The following is a 10,570-nucleotide window of genomic DNA, read 5'->3' as shown; positions in this document are numbered from 1 at the left end:
CTGTCCTACAAAGACAAACAGCCACCTGAACTACTGTCCTACAAAGACAAACAGCCACCTGAACAGCTGTCCTACAAAGACAAACAGCATCTACACAAACAGCCACCTGAACTACTGCCCTACAAAGACAAACAGCATCTACACAAACAGTGAATCTGAGAAAAATGGCTTTAAAGTTTGTTTTTTTGTCCATGCATATCAGCCATGACCACTGATCTGACCTATGACCCCTAAGTACTGATACTACACTCTGCCTTGGTATGACCTATGACCCCTAAGTATTGATACTGCACTCTGCCTTGGTATGACCTATGACCCCTAAGTACTGATACTGCACTCTGCCTTGGTCTGACCTATGACCCCTAAGTACTGATACTACACTCTGCCTGGGTATGACCTTAAACAGCTGTCTGGGTAATGAAACAGCAAAGTGCAGCATCTAGAAATCTAAATGTGTTGATCCAGATGTATTGTTGTTTTTCTGTTTGATGGAAACAGTTTGAGTTCTAACTACATTCCAACTGTATTTAATGGTGTTATGTAGTTGTGTTGTCATGTTGTGAATGTTGTATTGTAGCAGGCCGATATGATGGAGTGAGACACAGACAAGACACAGAGACAACAACAGAATAGGATATGATGGAGAGAGACACCAGACAAGACACAGAGACAGCAACAGACGACACAGAGAAAGTAATGGAGAGAGACAGAAGAATAGATTTCCAGACAGTTGTAGAATGTATGCCAAGACACATTGTAAGAGCTGTAAAGAGAGAGGGAGAGAGAACAGGCAGAACCTGATATGTAAATGAGCAGAGCAAATGAAACTAACTTTTGACGACCCGATGATCATCCAGACTCTGTTTCTATTGAGAGATAAAAGGTAAGACGACGATTGTTCTGTGTATTCATATAGTTGATGATATTGTAATGTGTATTCATATAGTTGATGATATTGTTATATGTATTCATATAGTTGATGATATTATTGTTTATTCATATAGTTGATGATATTGTTATGTGTATTCATATAGTTGATGATATTGTTATTTGTATTCATATAGTTGATGATATTGTTATGTGTATTCATATAGTTGATTACATTGTTATGTGTATTAATATAGTTGATGATATTGTTATGTGTATTCATATAGTTGATGATATTGTTATGTGTATTCATATAGTTGATGATATTGTTATGTGTATTCATATAGTTGATGATATTGTTATGTGTATTCATATAGTTGATGATATTGTTATGTGTATTCATATAGTTGATGATATTGTTATGTGTGTTCATATAGTTGATGATATTGTTATGTGTGTTCATATAGTTGATGATATTGTTATGTGTATTCATATAGTTGATGATATTGTTATGTGTATTCATATAGTTGATGATATTGTTATGTGTGTTCATATAGTTGATGATATTGTTATGTGTATTCATATAGTTGATGATATTGTTATGTGTGTTCATATAGTTGATGATATTGTTATGTGTATTCATATAGTTGATGATATTGTTATGTGTGTTCATATAGTTGATGATATTGTTATGTGTATTCATATAGTTGATGATATTGTTATGTGTATTCATATAGTTTATGATATTGTTATGTGTATTCATATAGTTGATGATATTGTTATGTGTGTTCATATAGTTGATGATATTGTTATGTGTATTAATGTAGTTGATGATATTGTTATGTGTATTCATATAGTTGATGATATTGTTGGTGGACAGTGTTATAATAGTCCTACTCTCCTTAAAATGTTTTTGATATTAATTAGATGCGTGGGGTGAATTTGTTCTGTGCCCATCTGTGTGCCCCAGGGTGATCACTCCTACACTATCGAGAATCTAAAAGGGTTCTTTGGCTGTCCCCATAGGAGAACCCTTTGTAGAACCCTTGTTGGTACTAGGTAGAACCTGTTTGGGTTCCATGAAGAACCCTTTCCACAGAGGGTTCTACATAGAAGCCAGGAGAATTACCTGGAACGCAAAATAATATTTGTTTGGAACCCTTTATTCTAAGAGTGTACTGTATCATTGGTCTATAGACTTGTCTTCTCAAAACAGACTTAAAACACAACAATCAACAAACAAACATTTTATATTTCTAATCGACTGTTAACGCTTTTCACTCAGGAAGGTATGTTGTGTGAAAGAGATATTGTGGAGAGACTAACAATACCTTACACTTCTAAAGTTAGCCAGATTCAGTTAGCTTCACATTCCAGCTCAGACCTCACCCATCAGAATATACAGAACAGAACAGAAAATATCTCAATGACTTGACATGTTCTGGTTGTGAATTCAGGCTACAAGGTGAAAATCTTCCCAGGGATTATTGTAAAGTGTGTAGAGACATTAAATGTATGGTGTTATTTTTGTATAGTGAATGGAAGTAAAACACTCCTAACAGTAGATAAATTAAATGTATGGTGTTATTTTTGTATAGTGAAGTATAACACTCCTAACAGTAGATAAATTAAATGTCTGGTGTAATGTTAGTATAGTGAAGTAAAACACTCCTAACAGTAGATAAATTAAATGTCTGGTGTAATGTTAGTATAGTGAATGGAAGTAAAACACTCCTAACAGTCTACTTCTACTGAGACAGGTTGGTGTCAGTTTAATCACACAACATGGAGCTGACTGGACGTGGTCAAGTCAAATTCAATATGTCAACATTCATATATTATAGTACATTTTTTACTACATTTAACATTATTAACAGCACAGGCTGCCTGTAGGGTGTTGACCTCCCTGTCTGCTGTCTTCAACTATATTAACAGCACAGGCTGCCTGTAGGGTGTTGACCTCCCTGTCTGCTGTCTTCAACTATATTAACAGCACAGGCTGCCTGTAGGGTGTTGACCTCCCTGCCTGCTGTCTTCAACTATATTAACAGCACAGGCTGCCTGTAGGGTGTTGACCTCCCTGCCTGCTGTTTTCAACTATATTAACAGCACAGGCTGCCTGTAGGGTGTTGACCTCCCTGCCCGCTGTTTTCAACTATATTAACAGCACAGGCTGCCCCACATTCGTTGAACAAAGAGACACAATAATACGAGTGAAAGGATTTTAGGATAATATCAGTAAGTGTTGATTTAGAGTTGTCTTCTGGGTTCAGCCTTCTAGTTGCCTTCATCAACAGGTTGAAATGTAACTAATGACATCACAATGACATGTCCTCAGAGTTGGAAAGATCCTACATCTGAACACATTATTTAACATGGTGACATGGTGCTGCTAGTGAAAGAAAACATTAAGAGACAGAATACAGGCGGTGGAGTTTGCACAAAGTTTACGTACAACAATATATTGAACTAGGTAGAGTGAGCATAGAGCTAAAGGCTATAACCACGGGGAAGAAACTGTTCAGATTGGGGTCTATAACATCCAATCACAGAGGTTTACAGCAGCTGACAGTTGCAACTTCACTGCTAATAACTCAAACTTCCTTTTTCAGATAAAGACCTCATCTCTGTACAGATGTAGGATCTGAATTTGATCACCCTGTTGCAGGAAAACTAAAACTTGCAGTGTATTTGATGTTTTAAAAGGCTTCTGAAGTTTGTCATTTCCACTTTCCACTTTAAAATGTTAATTATAATCCACATAATTGTTCTGCTTCAGTAAACTGTCTCAAATTAAGATCCTACATCTGTAGCAAAATACCTGTCTTTCATGTGTTCTCCTTTGACGATTTGACATCTTGTATTTACTGTTGTTTAGGCTGTTTGAATGAGTTGTCCATGAAAGCTACTTCATCTGTAAGAAAACAGGCGTCTGCACCAGTGACTGTAAGTTATGTGATTTCCTCATATGAAATTAAAAGTATGTTGGTAGCCTACGCAGTTATAAAATGGCTGTTGAAACTGTGGCACATATTTCTCAGTACATTAGAAGTCAGATAAAAGTGTTGAGACGTAGGAAAGATGGGCAAACTCTTGGTGGTCTTGGCTTTCTACACACTATTATAAGGTTAGTCAATGTCAGACATTCAATAGTCAGAGTAGGTTGGAGTTATGATCACTTATCATGCTGACAAACCTGATGGTCTCTGTGAACTGATCTGAACAGGTTTAGACTGGTCATCTATGATATGTAGGTTATATACAGTACATTCTCTGTCCTGCTACTGGTAGGACTATAACATTATGTGAACTGATCTGAACAGGTTTAGACTGGTCATCTATGATATGTAGGTTATATACACTACATTCTCTGTCCTGCTACTGGTAGGACTATAACATTATGTGAACTGATCTGAACAGGTTTAGACTGGTCATCTATGATATGTAGGTTATATACACTACATTCTCTGTCCTGCTACTGGTAGGACTATAACATTATGTGAACTGATCTGAACAGGTTTAGGCTGGTCATCTATGATATGTAGGTTATATACAGTACATTCTCTGTCCTGCTACTGGTAGGACTATAACATTATGTGAACTGATCTGAACAGGTTTAGACTGGTCATCTATGATATGTAGGTTATAGCTGAGGTATAGACCTTGATCTACATATCACTAACAACCCACTATTATACATTATAACCTAGTCTACTTTACATAATATAACATCTACATATCACTAACAACCCACTACTATACATTATAACCTAGTCTAATTTACATAATATAACATATCACTAACAACACACTACTATACATTATAACCTAGTCTACTTTACATAATATAACATATCACTAACAACCCACTACTATACATTATAACCTAGTCTACTTTACATAATATAACATATCACTAACAACCCACTACTATACATTATAACCTAGTCTACTTTACATAATATAACATATCACTAACAACCCACTACTATACATTATAACCTAGTCTACTTTACATAATATAACATCTACATATCACTAACAACCCACTACTATACATTATAACCTAGTCTACTTTACATTTACATTTACATTTAAGTCATTTAGCAGACGCTCTTATCCAGAGCGACTTACAAATTGGTGAATTCACCTTCTGACATCCAGTGGAACAGCCACATAATATAAAATATCTTACTTGTTGCAAATAAACTTTCTGAATGGATCAATGATTTCCCCCTCAGATCAATCATGTCCGTTTTAGCCCTTCTGTCTACATTCTCAGATACATTTAGAAAAGAACAGATTGAAAGACAATAAATAGCCACTTTTCATGAATAAAAATAAGTGTGAGACATGACCTTGTGTTGCTGTACTGTCTTATTATTATTATTGTTGTTGCTGTACTGTCTATAACTACCTTAACAAACAGTGACTTATTATAATTATTATTATTGTTGCTGTACTGTCTATAACTACCTTAACAAACCGTGACTTATTATTATTATTATTATTATTATTATTGTTGCTGTACTGTCTATAACTACCTTAACAAACAGTGACTTATTATTATTACAGACAGTTACCATGGAGATGAAATGTCACAACTACGTTTTCATGTGATGCATTAAATCATCTGATTGTTTCTATGTATGTTAGTAAATGTTTAATAAGATAAAATGAATAAATGATAACAATTAACATTAAATAATTACTGTGTTAACCACTTGACATTCAGTAATTAGTTGTCACCATATTAACCACAACCAACATTTTGGATCTCTGTTTAGGGGTCAGTGCTCTAAAATGAGTCTCTCTGGGGAGAGAGAGGAGGGGGGCCCTGCCTCTAAAATGAGTCTCTCTGGGGAGAGAGAGGAGGGGGGCCCTGCCTCTAAAATGAGTCTCTCTGGGGAGCATGACACCAAAGCTAAGAGGTGAGATGACAATTTTTGATATCATTATTATGAATTTATTTCCAAAATGTTCACATTTGTTTTTTAATCAGAAATGGTTGCTTATGGGTACCTTCAATATTCCTGTTCTCAGATTTTTAACTAATAGATTTTAGATGGGTGTATATATATATATATATATATATATATATATACATTGCCTTGCGAAAGTATTCGGCCCCCTTGAACTTTGCTACCTTTTGCCACATTTCAGGCTTCAAACATAAAGATATAAAACTGTTTGCACGCCCAATTCTTCAGTTTTTGATTTGTTAAAAAAGTTTGAAATATCCAATAAATGTCATTCCACTTCATGATTGTGTCCCACTTGTTGTTGATTCTTCACAAAAAAATACAGTTTTATATCTTTATGTTTGAAGCCTAAAATGTGTCAAAAGGTCGCAAAGTTCAAGGGGGCCGAATACTTTCGCAAGGCACTGTATATATATTCACATAGCTATCTTAATTAAGATGAATGCACTTACTGTAAATCACTCTGGATAAGAGCATCTGCTAAATCAGGGGTTCTCAATCCGGGGTCTATGGAGGTACTGCAGGGGTTCTCAATCCGGGGTCTGTGGAGGTACTGCAGGGGTTCCGCGGCACCCTGACTGTACTCGTTGCAATGTAAGACATTTGATAGAATTTTCACATGACACGACCACATTGCCTGCTCTTAATTATTGACTAATATAATGGAATGCATCTTTTAGACAATATAACCATTATATCAACACTTCCGTTGAACAGCACTCTTCTCTTCCATTTAACAACTCTAAATATCTTTGGCATAGTAGGTTTCAAGTCCCTTGCCAACAATGTTGCCTACAATGTTGCAACAATCTTCATTTTCATCAAACTCAAATCACACCCTAGATGCCTTCAAATGCCCAATTTATATCCATGCCCAGTTTAGGATCATTATTTAACAATGTGATGTTGTGCTCCAAAGGGAGAACTTGAAATAACACGATGTAGATAATTAAATAATCAGAAGAAAAACACGTTTATTATTATACACTCTTAGAACAGAAGGTTCCTTATAGAGCCAAAAAGGCTTCTATCACTTCCTTCCTTAATATATGGAACCACTATAACATTATAGAATTTTTTTGGTTCAGTTAAGAAGAACCTCTAGAGTTCTGATCAACGGAAGGTTAATGTTTAGAGGATGTGAATCACGCAGCCTTCCAGTCATCAGATCACTTCTGGTGGTTTTTTCCCGGCCCGGGATTTGAACCAGCCACCTTTTGGCCACAGCACCAACTCCTTATCCGCTGGGTGAAAACCTGAGTTAATCTGCCAAAATGAAGACAAAATGCTGTGCAGACATAAATGGTATGACATGTTATAATTATTATAAATAAATCATTGCCAAAAGCACAAGACTTGCTGTTGCATGTAGGTCTACATTATTAATGGATTGATCATATAGAAATATAAAACATTATTTTAACTTCTCCAAAGCAATTACATGTGGAACAGGAACCACAGGAACCACCAAAGTTTACTGTTCAATTTAGTTATCCTAGCTAGTCGGTACAGCTCGGTAAGCTAGCTAGCTACTCTACCAGCAGCATCCTAGTTATCCTAGCTAGTCGGTACAGCTCGGTAAGCTAGCTAGCTACTCTACCAGCAGCATCCTAGTTATCCTAGCTAGTCGGTACAGCTCGGTAAGCTAGCTAGCTACTCTACCAGCAGCATCCTAGTTATCCTAGCTAGTCGGTACAGCTTGGTAAGCTAGCTAGCTACTCTACCAGCAGCATCCTAGTTATCCTAGCTAGTCGGTACAGCTTGGTAAGCTAGCTAGCTACTCTACCAGCAGCATCCTAGTTACCATAGCTACCACTACATCATCACCGGCTGCCTGCATTTCTTGTGGACCGATGGAGCTCCCCGGTTGTTTCTTCCACCTGTTAAATCCCGGTGAGGCTTCTTCCTCTCTCGTTGACGGATGCTGGCTTCCTCTGTCCGGTTCTCCTCTCTTCACTAGATGGACGGTAACTTTAGTGTTTAACCCCTCTGTGTCCAAGGACCGAACTTTTGAATATTATTTTCAGGGCGCCTCAATAGCAGGTATTGAACAGCGGGTAAATAATCACTAGTCAGAACCTCAACCTCAGTATACATTCATTATAAAAATCATCTTAATATCTGATATTGTGAGTAAACAACCTCTGGAGTGCGTCTTCCAGCCCTCCAATTACTTACATCATTCAACCCTCCCGGTTAGTAAATTTACCTCAACATCCCCCGGAGAAGGCAGAGTAACGACACCAGCCTTTTAGCGGGGCTGACAGACTGACAACAACGCTCGCGACGCTAAATGAATTTCATTATTAAAAATGACACACTGCTCGCGCCATTAACTAACTTCTGTAAGTCAGTTCTATTTGTGAAACTCTTCTTATGTTTCCCCATCTGAGCTCAGAGTAGATGAGAGATGTAATGTTTGTCTCTGTTGTGTTGAAGACCAATCAAGAAGGAGAGACCAGCCTCCCCTGTTCCCAGCTGTGTGTCCATGAAGAGTGACCGGTCTATGGGTCAACCTCTATACTTTAGAGAGGGAGACTTTTCTACTGAACAAAGGTAAGAAGAACTCATGGGTCCTGGTCAGTGAGTTAAACAACACTGTCTCTAGTCATTTCTCCTCTCCCACTTTCCCATTTATTGTTGTTGTTTTCATAATCCATAGGCTAATATTTTGTCCATTTGCATAGTCCTAAAACTATATTAAACAAACACAACATTCCCTCCGTGTGTGTGTGTGTGTGTGTGTGTGTGTGTGTGTGTGTGTGTGTGTGTGTGTGTGTGTGTGTGTGTGTGTGTGTGTGTGTGTGTGTGTGCGGCGTGTTCGGGTTACATTAGAAATGTGTGTTTGTGTTCATGATGCATACAGGTGTGTGTGTGTGTGTGTGTGTGTGTGTGTGTGTGTGTGTGTGTGTGTGTGTGTGTGTGTGTGTGTGTGTGTGTGTGTGTGTGTGTGTGTGTGTGTGTGTGTGTGTGTGTGTGTGTGTCGTGTTCGTGTTACAGTAGAAATGTGTGTTTGTGCTCATGATGCATACAGGTGTGTGTTTGTGTGTTTGTGTGTTTGTGTGTGTGTGTGTGTAATTAATGGGAATAAGTGTGTTGTATATTACCATACAGTATAACATATGATCATTCAACAAGTCTCAAGTTCCCTTAACTTCTCCTTTTGAAACATCTACATTAAATGAATTAGTGAAGAGTGAGTTAACATTCTAATGTTAATGACGATGATGGTTTCTAATATTGTGTCTGGTTTCATCCATCAGATGTCTGTGATCTCACACTGGACCCAAACACAGTAAACAGACTCCTCTCTCTGTCTGAGGAGAACAGAAAGGTGACATGTAGGAGAGAGGAGCAGCCGTATCCTGATCACCCAGAGAGATTTGAGGACTGTGGACAGGTCCTGTGTAAAGAGGGTCTGACTGGGCGCTGTTACTGGGAGGTAGAGTGGAGTGGGGGAGGGGCTGTTATAGGAGTGACATATAAAGGAATCAACAGGAGAGGATGGGATAGGGACTGTTGGCTTGGATACAATGACAAGTCCTGGAGTCTGTTCTGCTCTGACAACAGTTACTCTGCCTGTCACAATAATATTACCACTACCATAGACGTCCCCCCCTCCAGCCCCCACAGAGTAGGAGTTTATCTGGACTGGCCAGCCGGCACTCTTTCCTTCTATAGAGCCTCCTCTGACACACTGACCCACCTGAACACATTCACCTCCACATTCACTGAGCCCCTCTATCCAGGGTTTAGGATTTGGGGTGATGGTGACTCAGCGTCCCTGTAAATAATAACCTGACACAAACACACACACACACACACACACATCCATTCACTCACACACACACATCCACATCTTCCTATAATTGTTGACCTTCATGTTTATCAGACGATAACAATATCCCAGTTCTATCTGCCTGTTAAATCAGTTTCTGGACCACAGGTTCTAGAACAGCTTCTATCCCAGTTCTATCTGCCTGTTTAATCAGTTTCTGGACCACAGGTTCTAGAAAAGCTTCTATCCCAGTTCTATCTGCCTGTTAAATCAGTTTCTGGACCACAGGTTCTAGAACAGCTTCTATCCCAGTTCTATCTGCCTGTTTAATCAGTTTCTGGACCACAGGTTCTAGAACAGCTTCTATCCCAGTTCTATCTGCCTGTTAAATCAGTTTCTGGACCACAGGTTCTAGAACAGCTTCTATCCCAGTTCTATCTGCCTGTTAAATCAGTTTCTGGACCACAGGTTCTAGAACAGCTTCTATCCCAGTTCTATCTGCCTGCTAAATCAGTTCTGGACCACAGGTTCTAGAACAGCTTCTATCCCAGTTCTATCTGCCTGCTAAATCAGTTCTGGACCACAGGTTCTAGAACAGCTTCTATCCCAGTTCTATCTGCCTGTTAAATCAGTTTCTGGACCACAGGTTCTAGAACAGCTTCTATCCCAGTTCTATCTGCCTGCTAAATCAGTTCTGGACCACAGGTTCTAGAACAGCTTCTATTCCAGTTCTATCTGCCTGCTAAATCAGTTCTGGACCACAGGTTCTAGAACAGCTTCTATCCCAGTTCTATCTGCCTGTTAAATCAGTTTCTGGATCTCATGTTCTAGAACAGCTTCTATCCCAGTTCTATCTGCCTGTTAAATCAGTTTCTGGACCTCAGGTTCTAGAACAGCTTCTATCCCAGTTCTATCTGCCTGTTAAATCAGTTTCTGGATCTCA

At 38.4% G+C, this 10,570-nt stretch overlaps 1 protein-coding gene across 1 annotated transcript in view; it reads left to right on the top strand.

Moving 5' to 3' along the window:
- The first annotated feature begins 684 nt into the window (after positions 1–684).
- Positions 685–10,570, top strand: part of LOC135537539 (NLR family CARD domain-containing protein 3-like) — a 224,663-nt gene continuing 214,777 nt past the window's right edge. Inside the window, exons 1-4 of the mRNA XM_064963675.1 lie at positions 685–883; positions 3,746–3,813; positions 5,655–5,798; positions 8,289–8,405. Of these exons, the coding sequence (XP_064819747.1) occupies positions 5,671–5,798; positions 8,289–8,405 (245 nt within the window). The 5' untranslated portion in view covers positions 685–883; positions 3,746–3,813; positions 5,655–5,670. The remainder of the gene's footprint in view (positions 884–3,745; positions 3,814–5,654; positions 5,799–8,288; positions 8,406–10,570) is intronic.

This window comes from Oncorhynchus masou, unplaced genomic scaffold, assembly GCF_036934945.1.
Source record: "Oncorhynchus masou masou isolate Uvic2021 unplaced genomic scaffold, UVic_Omas_1.1 unplaced_scaffold_810, whole genome shotgun sequence".
Lineage (NCBI taxonomy): Eukaryota > Metazoa > Chordata > Actinopteri > Salmoniformes > Salmonidae > Oncorhynchus > Oncorhynchus masou.
The sequence above is the reverse complement of the archived record's forward strand: the minus strand, read 5'-3'. Positions and strand labels throughout refer to the sequence as shown.